Source organism: Hirundo rustica, chromosome 1 (assembly GCF_015227805.2).
Source record: "Hirundo rustica isolate bHirRus1 chromosome 1, bHirRus1.pri.v3, whole genome shotgun sequence".
Taxonomy (NCBI): domain Eukaryota; kingdom Metazoa; phylum Chordata; class Aves; order Passeriformes; family Hirundinidae; genus Hirundo; species Hirundo rustica.
Genome location: NC_053450.1, coordinates 119,264,548 through 119,281,575, shown reverse-complemented (window position 1 = coordinate 119,281,575; position 17,028 = coordinate 119,264,548). Strand labels below are relative to the sequence as shown.

The following is a 17,028-nucleotide window of genomic DNA, read 5'->3' as shown; positions in this document are numbered from 1 at the left end:
AAAAAATTATTTTTGCAATTAATGACTTTGAAATTATGATCATGTTCTTTCTGAATATTAAAAAGGAAGAAAAATTATCAAAATATAAAATACATAATTAAATTCAAAGAATTAAAGGAAAAAATAAAATTCTCAGGTTCTGAGATATTGCATCCTTAAATACTACACACTTGCAGAGGAAGAGATATTAACACTTGCCAAAGAGAATGAAAAGTTTCTCAGTGACTTACAAGGCTGGCATTATTTAAGTTCTAGGGGTTCTTGAAAAATATTTCAAATATTCTCCATATTATTACAGTTATGTTTTTGTTCATAATGATATATGAGCATACGACTGTCTAAGAGCCTTGTGGGAATTTGCTGTGGGAAATGCAAACTACTCCAGGAAAAAAAAAGTCACTTTAAAAACAGCCAGAACTGAGTGATGACCCAGCTGTAAATTCAATGCTACATTTTATTCTGTAAGAACAACATATGATCACTCCAGTTGAATCAATAGACATATCTCAAATTTGATGATATAATGAAAATAAGTTTTCCCATTTGTGGTATTATTCTAGAGTAGAGCAGAAGAAAGCTAGCAAATAAAATATTTTGCACAATTATGAAATAACTTTTGGAATATTTTACTTCATTTTAAGAGTTCTGTAACTTTTGGTAGTAGTGTTAATAAATGAGAAAATAATTTAAAATAATTCATTTTCAGAGTTCTTCTGCCAAAACCCAGCCTATTAAAAACAGTTGAAAGTTCTGTTTTCTGGAATTATTTTTTTCCCTCCCAATTCTGAGTTTTATGAGATACACCTAGATACAGGCATCTAAAGAGGAAAATTTATTTATTTATGTAGGGGTGTACTCCCATCAACCACCAAGATGGAAGAGGAGAAAGAACCCTTCTTTTGACTTTGTGTGTTTGTTCTTCACACCTTTTTTTTTCTTCTTCATAGTGGAAGAATCAGCAGGCCAAAATGTGGTTAAGGATTTTTATCTCATAAGCTGTTTAAAGGTCTTTCTAATTCATAAAAACATTAATATATATAATATTGCTTTTTTCTCTTTCTGTTCAAAGCTGGATTTTCTCGAAGGCATAATACTAAAATTATGATAATCATACCATTGATTCTGTGTAAAATTTGCCCCTTTAAAGAATGTTCTGTAATAACGTTTACAGTGTATAATTTCTATGTGTGTTAGGTACATCTTCTTATTGAATCAATTAATCAGTTAACAGGATTTAAAAAGTAGCTAGAGGCTAGCCTGGATCCACCATTCAGCAAACGCTTTTGTGAATTGTTGGCTGCTGTTGACAGAAAGAATGTGTCATCCAACCAGCAGAACTCCTGCAGCCTCTTGCCCATGGTAGTGCTTTTATTCTGTCATTAATGCCAAAGAAGATTTTTATCAATTTTCTTTTTATTGGAAACTGCTGGTGTGCTGTCCCCTGAATAATAACTGAAAATTTGCTAGATTTCTAAAAGCCTAGAATAAAATTACACCAATTTTCCATATAATCTGGTTTTAGAGGGGGTTTTTTTGTGTTTGTTCAGGGGTTTGCTTTATTCCAGTTTTCTCCAGAATTTTCTTGGTGGTTTGTTTTTCTTGAGGACTGCCTATGAAATGTGTTTCGTGTCAGTGCTGGATATGATTTAAAACCATCGTGTTTCATGTAGACATAATTGTATTAATTTTATTGCACATGGGTTATTCATGGGGGCCTATTCAAAGATCACACTTTCTGTTGTGGTACTCCTTACCTTATGATGCAAGAGAGGAGGGTTTCCCAAGACATGTACTAAAAGGACAAAAAAACCCCCAACTTTATTGCACTTCTTACAGGAAGTCTTTTACAAGTAGAGTTGTAAGATGAATAAATGACGGACAAATTCTTCAACAAATCATCCACTGAACCCAGGTTCAAAAAGGAGCAATTCAGTACTTGTAATATATTCTGGGTAAAAACATCTCTTAGTGTTATTGGGCTGTGTGGTTGTGAAAGCACAAAGATAAACACAGGAAAGACAATTAGAGAGGTTTATTTCCCTGCCTGATTTCAGAATAGAGCAGTAGGAGAGATCACACAGGTACGACTCTGTTTTGAGCAGGGAAGGGTTCCACCAGAATTAATAACCACAGTCCTAACCTGGTTACTATGCATTTTCAGTGTTTCTTCCACTGCTGCATGGAGCAGCATCATGGATTTCTTCAAGTCTGTCCATATCCAGAAAACTTTTAGCAATGGAATCCATCTGTCCTATTCTACTCTGTTGTTGGTGTTATTGTTCAAAAGGAAATCTAGTTTACACATTCAAAATTATGTTATTTCTATGATAAATTTTCTTAGATGGGAGTTGGCTTTACTTGCTATTTCATCACATGGTTGATTTTAATTTTGTAAACAATGAAATAAATGAAAAGTTCTTATCTACTCTGCCAATTTATCTAGTCCTTTGAGTAAAATGCTAGTAGAATAAAAAAAGTATCTTTTTATTCCTCATATTGCCCTTGGCTTAACTCTCAAAATAGCTAAGATCAAGTAATCTCACTACTTTATGAAATATATTTATAAAAGTGTACAGTACACAGTTAAATAAACCTAAAATTTAGAATTTTCACAGAGAACACCCACTATAGGGTCCATGTAAATCTGGAACTCACTGTTTTTCTTCAGGACTTTTCTTTGCAAAGTGTTTAAAGAGATCTATAGCTATGTAGTGGTTTAACGTTCACTAAATTTTGGTCTTGGTACTTACTCTTTCTGTGGGAGAGAGACTAGGAGAAAAACAAAGCAGGCTCAACCTTAAAATTAATAAATGGTTTTATTAACATACACTAAAAGAATAGAAAAAAAGAAAGTTGGAGAAAAAAACAAAAAACAGAATGAAACTTCAAAAACACTCTTCCCTCCCCTTACAAACTGTTCACTTTCTTACAAAACAACATAAAGAGACAAAATTAGTAATTTTCAGTCAGTTTCACTATCTGACAACAGTCTTTTATAAATTCATTAGGGGAAGAGTATCTTTCAGAGTCATGGATCCCACTGACAACTTAGAACAGTTCTCCTGTGGGTTTTAAACTGTCACAAAAACAACCGCCCAGAGAAACCTGCCTTTGTGACCCCTCCCATTAGCAGGTTCCCAAGCTGCTTATGGGTCATGGGTCTTGGACTTTTGCATACTGGGGTGTCACCTTTTAAAGATGAATAACTCCAAAGCAAAGGATTCTTCACCTCAAGGTACAGAGATATCTTCTCACTTCTTCACTGGTGCAGAGGGCTTCTCATCTTTATCTCTGTTCAAGCATCTTATAGGATATTACTTAGTTCATCACAAACACCTTTGTGCAAATCCACACACAAATCAAAACAATCATCTCCCCAAATGCATATCTTTCCCATGATTTAAAGGAATTATCTAAATATAAAATTCATTTCCATGGCTCAAGTAAGAATGGAATAACCAACTCTTCAACCCTCTGTCCCAATAGTCTTTTCACTCTTGCTCTACTGACTTCATCCTGTTGTTCTTTATGTTCACTCTGTCCTTTCTTACTCTCTCAGAGAAGGGTCAAGCTCTGGAAGCTTCCTGTTGCTAAGAAAGAGTTAAATCTGCTCAGAGTCTTTGTCTCTTTCTCTGTAGCTTGTGGTGTTAGATGTTCAAGGCCGCGCTGGTGAGGGAGGAAGAAGTCACACAGAAACATCAGAGATCGAAGCACTCAGGCAGTCCAGAATCACAAAAAAATCAGGCAGGATCATAAATGCTTTCTCAGCCCACCCCCCTCGGTGTAAATCGGGGTGGCCTCGGCCCAAATGGTGCCCATAGCTCTTATCAGGGCCTCGCAAAGATTTCTCTCTGCTCTAAAGAAGTCTGAAGAAAGTAGCTGTTATAAAACAGCAACTCTCCTTCCCCCCCCTCACCCGGGAGCCGATGGAATCCGGCCAGGCCTCAGGCCAGCTCCCCCCCAAAAAGGGGGAGCAGCAGGCCCAGCTCGATGTTACCTGTCCCTCTCAGGCCAAAGGAAGAAGAAAAAGGACCCACCTACAGGAAATTCACGGGGTTTTATATGGTACTTCCCAAAGTCGCAGCCAACAATTTTCAGTGGTCAGAACAGATGCCAATATTCCAACTAACCCTCTGATAGGTCCCTGTCTCTTCTAAAGCAATTCCCAGGTCCTGACCTGGAGAATTATTCTACATTCTTCTATAACTAAAAATCCAAACTGTACTAACCCATGACAACCTATATCACCTTTCCTATTTTTGCCCAGTCAGCATTATTGCACATCATGACTTGAGATGGTCAAGTTTACACTCTTTGAAGAGGATAGCCAATGTGCCTGAATCAATCTTACCCAAAGCCTAACAACCCTACCTGCCAAGCGAACAGGACAGCGGCAATCAAATAGTTGGGGTTGGAATATAGTTCTGAGCATGGAGCTAAAATTCTTGTGAGAATATAAAAAAGCAGTGAAGGCTCATGGTCTCATCCCTAGTGGTGAACCTGTCTTTCCTTGGCTCCTGTACTGCAAAAATCCTGCTTAGAGATGCAGGTCTGCAGCCTCACAGCCTTTAGGATAATTCTTTCACGTTGGTTGCTGGTAGAACTACCATCTCTGAAAAAAGTTACTCAGTTGTGCATGTGTTTGCATAACTAAACTCCCAGGCTAGTTTATCCCTCTCTATTTCATTCACGTACTGCCAGTATATTGTGTTCTGGCTTAAATTTGAGAGGTGTAGGTCACTTTTATTCATTCTCTATGTTTTAGGTAAGCACAGGCAAATCTCTTGGATTCTCCTGTGTCATATGAATGAAGTAGTAGATCTTAATTTTCTGGTTTGTGTCCGTGTACATTTGTATTGAAAATTTTCAATGGTAATGACCCATGATCAGACTGGAGATATTTTCATACACTAATATGTTGGGTAGGTATCACATCAGAGGGAATTTTAGGTAGTGGTTTTAATTAATACATAAATGAGAAAAGTGAAAGCAGTTCTCTTGAAGGGATGCAAATTAATGCTATGAATAATGAGTAATAACTACCAAGGCTGAGACAATTTTTGTAAATAAAATGCAAACTTTCTGGCCAAAGCAGGTTAGTTCGTTCTGGTATTTGGAAAAAAAAGGCATTTCATGGTCTCTCTCTCCACAAGTTGTGTGCTATGGAATGAGCACAGTTTTTCTGGGTCATATCAGGGTTTCTCAGCCTTCAGTAAGAGAGTAGGGAGTTACTGGAACAGCTGAGAATTGGAACAGATGGTGGTAAATGTTCCATCCCTGGAAGAGTCCAAGGCCAGGTTTGATGGGGCTTTGAGCAACCAGGCCTAGTAGAAGGTATCACTGCCCATGGCAGAAAGGTTGGAACTAGAGGATCTCTAAGGTCTCTTCCAACCCAAACCATTCCATGATTCTATGATTCTATAGATGTGTCAGACTTTACCAGGAGAATGAGATAATTATAAGCCATGAAATATTCTGGAGTCTGTCTAATGCTATGCTATGACTATTCCCTTTTTAGGAAATAATTCTTCACCAAGTGTTATCAAGCCTGGGACAGGCTGCCCGGGGAAGTGGCTGAGTCACCACCTCTGAAAGTATTTGAAAGATATGTCAGAGTTGCACCTGGGGACAGGGTTTAGTGGTGGAGTTCGCAATTAAAGATTGTGAACTGATGATCTTAAGGGTCTTTTCCAACCTAAATTATTCTAGGATTCGATGAACTGCTTTGAAGGAGAACAGACTTACCTTTGGTGTCAATTTAGTCAGTAAAGCTGACTTTCCAGTTCTGCATTGCTAGGGCAGCACATGCCTATGAAAGTTTGTCAGAAGTTGTCAGGGTTTATATTTCTGATTTATACCTAAGAAGTAGATCTTATTTTTTCCCCAACGAGACATGAAAAGAGTTATGCCTCCACTTTCTATTAACCTTAAGTGGATGATTGAAGCCTTATGTTCTTACAAAAACACAACAGAAAAGACAAGAGTTACGAAGACTTTTGTGTCTGATTGTGCTTTTTTTTACTGCAATCTTCCCTCACAAGAGTCTAAGAAGTGTAAAGTTAGGAAGCTAATATTAAGCTTAGCAAAGAGGTGTTGTATTATTTTTTTTTTCTTAGAAAATATTTTGTAATTGTCATGTCTGACAGTTGTGTTACTATACTTGCCTTCATTTGAAAGGAAAGCAACCAGAAGGACAGCAGTAAGAGTTAAAAATTGTATTATCACTTTTCTGATATAGGGAAAATAAGACCAAATTGCAAGCATCCTTTTAAAGAGCTGCCTAGGGGAGGGGATTACCATTACACAGGAAAGGGTGTGTAGAAGCACCAGGGAACAGACCCCTAAATCTGGTATTTTTCTAGAACAGGGTTTCTCACTTTATTTGGGAAGATGAGAAATCCTTTTGATTTTAAGCACAGGGCAAAAATAATCCAGTTGCATTAAAGTGACTTTCTGCTTATGCTTGATTTTGTTCTTGAATCTTTTTTTTCTAAGATCGGCCATGGGAAAAAATAAAAAAATCAAGTCTGTCAGGTACCTAAATTTTTGAAGAACCAGAGAGAAACAGATGGGAGTTTATAAAAGAATGAGCTGTCTGTTTCAGAATAGTGAGCTGTGAACTGAGCATGACAAGAAAAAAGGGAAGGTTACAGAAAACAATCACGCACGTGTAGAGGCACACCTGCTGAACAATGTGTTTTGCTAAGGCTCAGGATTTCTTCCTTTCCTGAAGGCATATAGGAGACCAGAAAGCAGGGGAATTCACAAATGTCATTTACTTACTAATGTTATAAGCTACTGACATGTGCTCTGATGGCATCTTATCTTCACAATAATCTAATTTTCTTTAATTTCTAATCACAATCATAAAAACTTTTTTGCCATTTCCGGTTAGTAAGAAAATTATTACTTCACAATTAATGTAATGCTTTCATTATTGATGCATACTTTTCTGTCTCTAGGAGTTGAGTGACTCCCAATATTAATAGAGGTAGCATTAATCCTTTGCAAATAGTGTAATCAACATGTGATGAAAGTTTTCACTTGCTGTGAAAATATGCAGTTGGTGTGATTCTAAGGGCCATAGCAAGTCCCACAGCCTGAGCAGGTTAGTGAGTACCTTAGTGACTGAAATGCTGAACCCAGGTAGGAGAGATGGAATCTGTGTAAAGCCAAAAATTATCAGGCTGCTGACACATAAAATTTAAAATCTTATAAGGAACCTGCCCTCATTTAAAGGGTGGATAGACAGTGAAACTCCGTGTCAGTAAATATATGGGGAGGAAGAATATGTGTATATGTGAATATGTGTATATCATATTCCATAGTCTCATGGCATTCTGGAAAGAGATGAAATCATGGACAGCTTTCTGCTCAATGCTCAGCATATGAGAGAAAGGCATATCTGAGCTTAGGAGTTATAAAGAAAAAAACCTGAAAGCAGTATTACACCATTGTGTCGGGTAATCATGTTGCTTGAAAGCTCCATGTTATTCTGCAAATAGCTACTGAAAGGATACATTTAAAGGATATATTTATGACGGCATGGGTGACCTAGCCGAGGTAAAGAGAAGACTTCCAAGGTTGAGCATAGGTAGAAGGGCTTCATATTGCTGGGGATATTGAAATTACTCAAGGAAACTCTACCTGAAGGTACCAAGCCTGCCTTCTGAATGCAGTTCAGAGTGGGTCTTGCAGCATATCACATCACCAAGGCTGTTTTATCTGCCATCTGCCAGCACGGACTACGTTGGGCTCTACAGGCTAAGGACGTAGGACAGGTATTAGATATAGTACAGCATGAGGATGAAGCCTTAAGCTAAAGCATCTCAAAAGCTTTGCTGGCCAGAAGATCAAAATACTGTTTTCCCAGCCTTCCTCATAGCAGATCTGAAGCCTATTTTATTGACTGCTTTTGGACACAGTAAACTGAGTGGCCTCATACAACATGGCAGTTTAGGCTGAGAAAGGAAAAAAGTAAATAATATTAAATAGAATTAGTAAATATTACTAATAGAAATAGAGTAATTAAAGAGTAAATAGTATTAAAGAGAATTTCAAAGTCATATGACAAAACTTGACTACTATAGCTGAACAATTCTACAGTGGAGACCCAATTCAATTGACTTAAATTCATTTTTCCTCGGAGAAAGAGATAAGCACTTTGCTCTTACCCAGAATTTAAGATGACTTAAAATTTAGTTTGAGTTTTAAGTGGTTTGATGATACAGAGATAATTATTTTTTAAAAAACAACATTAATTTAGTTGGGTCTTTTCTGAAATAATGCTTTTCGTTCTATTTTTCTTCATTGTAGCTGACACCAATATGTGTTGGAGATGGGAATGTATGCAGCTTCTCCATCTGCCTCCTTCAACTTTTGTGTAGCTATTTGGCTTACAGTACAAAGGTTCCCCCCCCCCCTTTCCCCCCCCCCCCCCCCCCCCCCCCTTTTTTCTTTACTGTCAAGTTTAAAAAAAATCCACAACTTGCAAGTTCTCTTGCATGAATTACACAAAAACTTCTTTACTGAAAGTTTGGAAAATTTTTCCTCCTACACATTTTGTTATGTATGGTTTTGTGCTGTTAAGCCAAAAATACATCAGCCTCCTATAATACAAATCTTTCTCACTTTTCTAGGCAGGTTTCAAGACGTAGTTATTTTGCTTGATTTTAAATTCTGGCTCTGCTAATTAGTTTTGTGTTTTGTTAATTTTTCCCCCTTAATTTGTATGCATTCAATTGACTTTAATTAAATCTCCTTGACAGACAGCTTCTTCCTTTAGTCCCGTAATTTCTTTTTTCTTAATCCTGACACATCACAAAAAGTCTGCTTTCATTTACTCTGGCATCAATTCACTGGAGTTCTATCAGAGTGACTGGAATTGCTTTGAATTTACTGCTCTATAAGCAAGAACAAAATTTGTTCCCATGATTGACAATTACAGACATCTGAATGGAGGTAAAAACCAAAAACCCTTCCAAAATAATGTTCATTCTTTACTCTTAATGGGTTTCATGTCACTAAGGAATATGTCAAGAGATTTTGCCAGTGACCATGTGGTGGGAACAAAAAATCTGAATGCATGAATTGGTTATTACTAATGAGCAAGCTTAGAAATAAACATAGTCTGATATAATGGAATCCTAGTAAAAGTCAGACTCTCTGTTTTTAAAAAGTACATCACAAGGGATATTTTTTTCTTTCTGTGAAATGAGAGAAAGGGTAGGATCACCTCAAGTATATTTTTAGTGGTTATTTCTAGATATTCTTCCCTCTGGTTAGTAATATCTACTTTTTGAAACTGTAGAGAGTACATTTTTCTTATCTATCAAATCATATGTTGCAATTACTTGTTTCTGAATTGTGTGAAGGCATTTGACAATTAAAATTCTACAGCGGTTTTTATTTGCCCTTCCGAGGAGGGGGGGTTTGTTTCTTTGTTGCAAAAGATTAAGCAAGAGAAAAGGTGTGCATAATATTTGCATTTCTACCAATGTCTGAAAAGTCAGTAGTTGAGGTCCCAAAGGTTAAAGTGTTATTTTCTGATCTTTAATGGACTCTCACTTCTGTTCTGCAGAAAAATGGAAAGGAAGAGGAAGAGCAGGATCTCATTTTGAGTCAGCACGCAGACGGAGTAGAGCTGTCCTTTATCATATCTCTGGACATCTACAAAGAAGAGAGAAGAACAAATTAAAAATTAATAATGTAGGTGAAATTATTTTCGTCCCATCTCACCTACCCCCCCCCCCACAAAAAAAAAAAAAAAAAAAAAAAAAAAAAAAAAAAAAAACTTTGCACTATCTTTAAAAAAAATTTTTGAAATTGCTGTAAAAGGTTAGTGAGTTGTGGAGAAATATCCTGGTCATAATTTTACAGTAACAAAGGTAAGAATGCTTCTCAATGAAGTAAATTTCTACCTACTGTGGTGTTTGTTACAGTATAACATGATAGTGCATTTACTCATACTGTAAACAAATATTTAATGCCATGAAAGCCACATTATAAAATTCCCTTTAGATTCCACAGGTTCTAGAATTTTAAGTTCTAATTTATCTTGTCATCTCACTTATTTGCCAAAACAATCAAAAACTACGAGACTCAAGGTGTTACTCTAGGTGAAACTCTTAATGCTATTAAGGTCTAAAAGGTGACACTTCACTTAGGCAAGTCTTCATGTGAATTTCTCCAACTTTTGTTGTGATATTTATCTTTTCATTTCCTAATTGAAGTTGTAATGTTTCTATCTTCAAATTAATTCTGTATTCCACTAGTAACTATAGCTAATGAGTAAGTTCACAAAAAATGCTGTGGATATTGCTAACACTAAATCAAACCATAGACAAGCCAACAATATAGCAACAGAATGACTGCTAAAAAAAGGTTAATGAGAAAAAAACAACTGTCCTGCTTTGTGCAGTACAAATTAAAAGTAAAAAAAAAATTTGGTACAGATTAAGGACATGAAAATACACAATTGGCATATATGTCATCGGGCATACAATCACTTCCATTGAATTTAATATTAAATGTTTAAAAAAGATTAAATGTTGAATTTTTTTTTTTAAGTTACAAATGTTTCATGTCGAACAAGCATCATCATCATCATCATCATCAAACAACTGCAAAATATGACCAGGTCTTCCAGGGATCTTTTCATTCTCTAGTCATATGATCATATTTTTTTGGGACCATGACTCTAAAATAGTTTTTGATGACTTACCTGTACTGTCAAAATGCTAGTGCAGATTTTTTTTACCATATTAAAACATTTATTCTGAGACTAAGTTACTATCTTTTAAGTGCCTTTACATGCATTTTTGGAGTTATGGATTTGAAATAATATGAGTGCTTTCTTTTCCATGATTGAAAAATGGGCTGACTCTAAGAACAGTGAGAATTCAGCTCCTTAAATTCCTCAATAAGAACCAAGAATAGAGAAGGCAATGACATCAGTATTTCAAAGGAAACACAAAGAGAAAGGCTGTGATAGACAAGGCAAATATAGTTAAGTCTACGGTTATGCAGGTTTCTTTTTAATTTCATAGTGAATAACTTCAAGAACAGAAGTAATCTTAGCTTGCTGAATACATAGCATTGTTTTGGGAGGCTGTTACTGGAACAGCATTAACCAGGAGCACAGCAACAGTGAGCAAAAGTTTTGTTAGCAAATAATACAAGACAGGTCATGTCCCACGTGCTTCTTTTTAGGAGGCTAGGTGTTTGTTAAACTTCTGAAAAGTGAAAACAGAATTTCCACAGCTGAAATCTTGGATGCATAAAACAGTGGTAAAACACAGACTCAAGACAAAGTCTGGCCTAGTGACAAAGGTAGTTCTGAAACCATATTATGGTAGATTAATAGTTTGATCTGGATCAGGAGTGCAATTTTAAAGAAAATCAAAAAATTATTCCTACTAATTGTGCTTTCATCCCCATGAACTGGATTCCTGCAGATGAAACTAAACCAGCAGAGGTGCTCCAGGTACTGGAGCTGTTCAGTTCATAGGACCAGGCTAGAGATAGTCTGAAACAACCTTCTCAGAGCTCTGTGTATAGGATGTTTTTCTTCAATAGCAGCTTCCTCTCTATGTTCTTATTTACAGTACTACGTCTTTGTGTATCCAAAGCTCTCACCTATCTGTCCAGAAGAAAAACTTTGCTCTGCAGTGAGAATTGGTTCAACAGAGGAGGAAATATTTTGCCAAATGCAGCCCCCTCTTACACCAATAAATCTGTAACTTAGCCTTTTTCCTGCCTGAACATTCACAAAAGTTATTCCATGAACAGATCTATCTTTATAAATAAATGTGAGGTCTAGGTTAGGAAAAAAAGAATAATGTTTCTTCTTGCCTGCATATGAGTATATCATATGTTATTATGATTTTTTTTTTTACAAAAAACATCAAACACCTAAGGACTGCATTGCAAAAAATTCTTCTGTGTAACCAAATTATTGTTTTGTCTCATTTAATTTTTTTTCTCTCTTTTTCAGAATGTTTTTGTAGATAAACCAGCATTTCCAGAATACAAAGTTTCAGATGCAAAAAAATCCAAATTCATATTGCTGCATTTTAGCACTTTTAAAGCCGGCTGGGACTGGCTTATTTTACTGGCAACGTTTTATGTTGCTGTGACTGTACCTTACAATGTTTCCTTTATTGGCCATGACGAGCTGTCTACAACTCGAAGCACAACTGTCAGTGACATTGCAGTGGAAATCCTCTTTATCATCGGTAAGATATGTTTGGGGGTTGTTTGGGATCTCTTTTCTGACATTTAGGATTTTCACAGAATTAATAATATTTTAGAAAATGAAATAATCATCCCTTTCATAACTTCAAAGAAAATCAATTTTAGCTGTATGGTTTGGATATTTTAGCTAAACTTTAAATCACTTTTTTTTTTTTTTTTTTTTTTTTACCCTTTAAATCGATTTGGATAGTTCTGCTGTTACTCTAAAGGGACTTTTGTTATCAAGGAGGATTGAAACCAATTGTTTCATCCTGGAGATGCCTAAAACCTTCCCAGTATAGGGATGTGCCCAGGAATTGCTACATTTTTGTTCACAGTCTATGGGGTTTATTTTTTTGTTTGTTTGTTTGTTTGGGGGTGGTGGTTTTTTTGTTATTGTTGTTTTTGTTTTGGTTGGGTTGTTTGTGGGGTTTTTTTGGTTTTTTGTTTGTTTGTTTGTTTTATTTCATACTTAGAAGAGCTATGGGCCACAAGTTGAATAGATTTTTTTAAAATTTTGATGTAAGATGAAAACTTATACTGAAGTAACACAGTACAATATCAGTATCCTATACTGACGACAGGGATAGAATTTGAGAGATTTGAGTTTGTCATCTGATCCATTCTCTAAACTTTTTATTTCCATGATTCATTTAATTGTTGTATCTCTTAAGAATCAAAAAGAAAAAAAAAAGAGTCATATCTAAAAATGCCTTTGTATCAAAGCCATTTATATTTTTTGTAGTATCTTTTTTTATTATTATTTATTTCTGAATATTGAAAAGAATCCCTGGATAGAGTCAAAAAGATTGTTTTCCAAAATTTTACTGTTATAATACCACTCAATGCTGTCACACCGATAAACTAGAACTCACATCTGTTGCTACTTGCAGGTGAACAAGCTATTATTTTTAAGAAATAAGCCAAGTTGGGTATGTCTTTCTTGAAAATGAAAGGCTTTGGATGTGTTCTGAGAGAGAAAGAGAACAAATAAACAATAAAATCATGTTTATGTTTGAAATTTCCACTTTAATCTCCCCTATTTTTTCATGGGAAAATATAGCTTAGTTCAAACATTAAGAGTAACATTAGAATCTTCTCTAGGATAACTAAAAAAAAATTAACACCATAAACACTAAGCAATAACTCAGAATATTTTCTTATAAAGGTTTTGAACAGTTTATTCCATTTCTCTGTCATATTTATTGTAGACAGTAAGGCTGGTAGGTTATATAGATGATGGAAGAATCAGATATTATGATGAATAAATATTTACTTCCTCCTTTGTCATTGTTTAGTCATTAGACTTAAGGTCTAAATTTCCATTTTATGCTCACTATTAGGTCTTGGTGGACTCTTTCACATTAATGCAAACAATTCACATTCAAAGATTCTTCAGCACTGCAGTAAGAAACTTGTATTCTGCAACACAGATCATCAAGGATCATCCTTTGTCTTGCATAGAAAGAGTGAGGTTATGACTCTAGTCTGTCATAAATTAATGTTACATTAAGAGTACTAAATCAAATAATCCCACTTGATATACATGGGTGACTTTATAAAGAGTAGACTCAAGCTTACAATATTTTGATAATGGTGTAAATAATTGGTTTGTGCTATAAATGTGTTTATTTGAATATAAGCACAAGAAAGTATAGTCTGTCTCCAACTGATTTATGTGCTGTAGTATTAATTTAAAACAAGACAGATGGTGAACTGCTCAATGTTATTTTTCTGGTTATATATATATATATATTGCTGGAAATATGGAGTCTTTATATCAGTAAGTCAAAAGCAAAGACATCTCTATGATCAACAGAATAGCTGAGTAAGAAAAAAAAAAACAAAGAAGATTTTCTGTAAATTTGACTTCATATTTTCTAGTTATATTTTTTGGTCTGTAGTTCAGGAAATCAAACTATGGCTGTAAGTGAATGCATTCAAAGAAATGTTCATGGAGCACTAGAAGAGACTTTGACAAATCATGTTACTGATAACTGTGAACATTGTACTTTAGAATACCAACATTCCTCCCCCAGAGTTTGAATAATGGCTCAATTTTCCCCAGAATTTTTTTTCTAGAGTTAATATCTCTGGCTCTGAGGAAAGGTTTATGGAGTATTTTCAGGACATTGTCATACTGCATTTAAATCCCGGCAGTGAATTTAAAGGAAAATGTGTGTTTATGATCATCTCTCTATGGTCCCTTGTCTGTTAAAATGTTGAATTAATATGTCTCAGAACATATATAACTATATAGAAACTAGTAAGATTGACAACTTAAATACTTATATTTAAGCACAAGTTTCTGGGCACTTGTTGCACTATGGCTCTGACAAGAACATCTTTGATGAATGATCTTTGTGCTCTAAGAAAAGTCAATGAGAGATGTTGATAAATATTCTTCTTATGATGCTGCTGCCTCAGAAATACAGAGAGGAGATCCGTCTGATATAGGATCTTCAGTTCTTTTACAGCTTTGTAGTCACAGATTGAGCCATCACAAAAGTAGTCACGGATTAGAGAATAGAGTCTATCTACTTTGATTTTATTCATATTTCTGAGAACATGGAGTAATATTCCTTTCATGAGCATAACTTGCATAAATACTCATTTGGACTTGACAAGGTCTTTGTTTTTAGCTCTGTTATCCAAGACTGACTATATTGTTGGGTATATGGTGTGACTCTTGGGGATGGTTCTATGGATGGCCAGGAACTGGACCTGATGATCCTTGCAGGTCCCTTCCAGCTCAGCTTATTCTGTGATTCTGTGACATGTGTCAACCTATGCTTAAGCATGATAAAAATACCTATGGAAGTGTTCTGACTTGGGGTGTTTACAAGTAAGAGCATTGATATGAATTAAATTATTTATGAGAAAAGCATCTAGCTAGAGGTTTAACTACTTTAGCCTTTAAAGTTCTCTAAAATACAGTCAGGAGATAAACAATAATAACAGCCCATTTTGTGACATCTACAGGGAAGGGGATGAAGGGAGAACATAATTAGGTCTTCTCATATGAAACTAAATTTTTCACTTGACGCTACCTGTGATAACTTGTGTGATGTTGTCTTTGAGTGTACTCCCATGATCTGTTTCCCTTTGTTATGTGTGCAAATCTTCTCTAACTTCCCCCCATAAATAAATCTTTTGCTTCCTCTGATGAATGATAGAGTAGAATTAGTTTAGAATTTTTTGATTGTCTTATGTACTCAAAAACCATAAAGAGGTGCAGAAAAAAGCTTGTTAGCCTTAATGTATTTTTAAAAATTCATTAAAAATATCCTAAGAAGTGTTTGATCTGGTGAGGGCTATTACCTGCTTTATTGCACTATTTGCTTCAAAGTTTATGCCTCTGTATTTGCATAGACAGTAGCTGGGTCCTTCATTTCTTGGATAGCTACATCAGGGAGCCTGAATATCAATAATTCTAAGCATAATTGATCTTGGTTACCTTTCAATAATAAAATTTTCTGTCTTCTGGAGAAAAAAAGACAGGAGAACATCTCACCAAGTTCATTCAATTTAATTAGTAATAACATTCCAACTGCTTAACTTTTACTCTTCCATAACTATCCAGTGAAGTATTTTTATTTCTGTAACAGTTTCATTCCCATTTTCAGATATTGCCTTTCTTTATCTGATTTGGCTTTTAAAAAAAATTACTGAACATCTTGATTAACAAAAGCAATAATATCTGAGAAATTATCAGTGATTTATTGTTTACTCACAGGACTATTTGAATAGGAGGCCTTCAATAAGAATTGAGATCAATGCAATGGTTCAGTGAAAATATGCACAGATTTTCTGGGTAACGGTAATGCATTGTTGGCTGAATAAGATCAAAAGGATCTGAGTGTTTTGTATCTAAGGTGTCCAGGAACAACTATAGAGAGAAGAGCTCAATTTTCTACCTGCGGATCATCTAGTTTTTAGTGGAAGACAAACACTGGATACTAATTATGGCTATGAAGTTATACTTTTTAAAAACAAACTGGGGAGTTATCTAAAGTGATTTCCTGCAGTATACTAGTTTACCATTTGTGGAGGAAAAAAACATACCCATCCCTTCCTCCACTGTCCACACACACACACTGGCATCTGAGGACTTGATCTGTGCCTTACACTTTCAAGAGAGGAAGAGAAAATTGATCTTGATTTACACTAAGATTTCCTGTCTTTGTATGTATATTTCTCTCTTTCACATTAAATATAATTTAATAAAGTGTTTTATCAGCAATTTCTGTTTCTAAACCAGGATGTTTAGAAGTGCTAAAGCTCTGATTTTTGTAGCGTGACACTGTAGACTAAGGGGACTTGTGTGACCATTAGTATCGATCACAAATGTAAATGACTCAAAATCTTTCAGAAACTTTTAAATCATATGAAGTCCTTGAGTCTCACACATTTAATATGCAGAGACTTAAAACTATGGTATAAACCTTGTAGAAATTAATATAATCATTCATGACTTACACAGTAATTCAAGGATACATATTGTACCGATAATAATATATGTTGAATTAAATTTGTTGGAATAAGATGAGAAGTATTAAATGCTATAAATTTTATTAGATTGCTTTAAAATGGAAAGCTTGTTTTCTTTTTCCTTTCATCTTCTTATTCATTATTATATTGATTATCATTTCCTATCTTTTCAAGTGCACAGAAGGTCATTTAAAATAATTTCTGTGTCTGGGAGACCTCGCATCTAAGAAAACTTCTGCATTTTTAAATGAAATTGCAGGTTTTTTTATTTTTGAAAGTGTGTTTTCAGGCTGTAATATTCTA

General features: G+C 35.1%; 1 protein-coding gene across 3 annotated transcripts in view; it reads left to right on the top strand.

Annotated features, from left to right (window-relative positions):
* The window catches only part of KCNH8 (potassium voltage-gated channel subfamily H member 8), a 206,885-nt gene that overhangs the window by 106,439 nt on the left and 83,418 nt on the right, over positions 1-17,028 (top strand). For all 3 annotated transcript variants that reach the window (XM_040081921.2, XM_058422842.1, XM_040081914.1), the window contains exons 4-5: positions 9,581-9,708; positions 11,996-12,236. In XM_040081921.2, the coding sequence (XP_039937855.1) occupies positions 9,581-9,708; positions 11,996-12,236 (369 nt within the window). The remainder of the gene's footprint in view (positions 1-9,580; positions 9,709-11,995; positions 12,237-17,028) is intronic.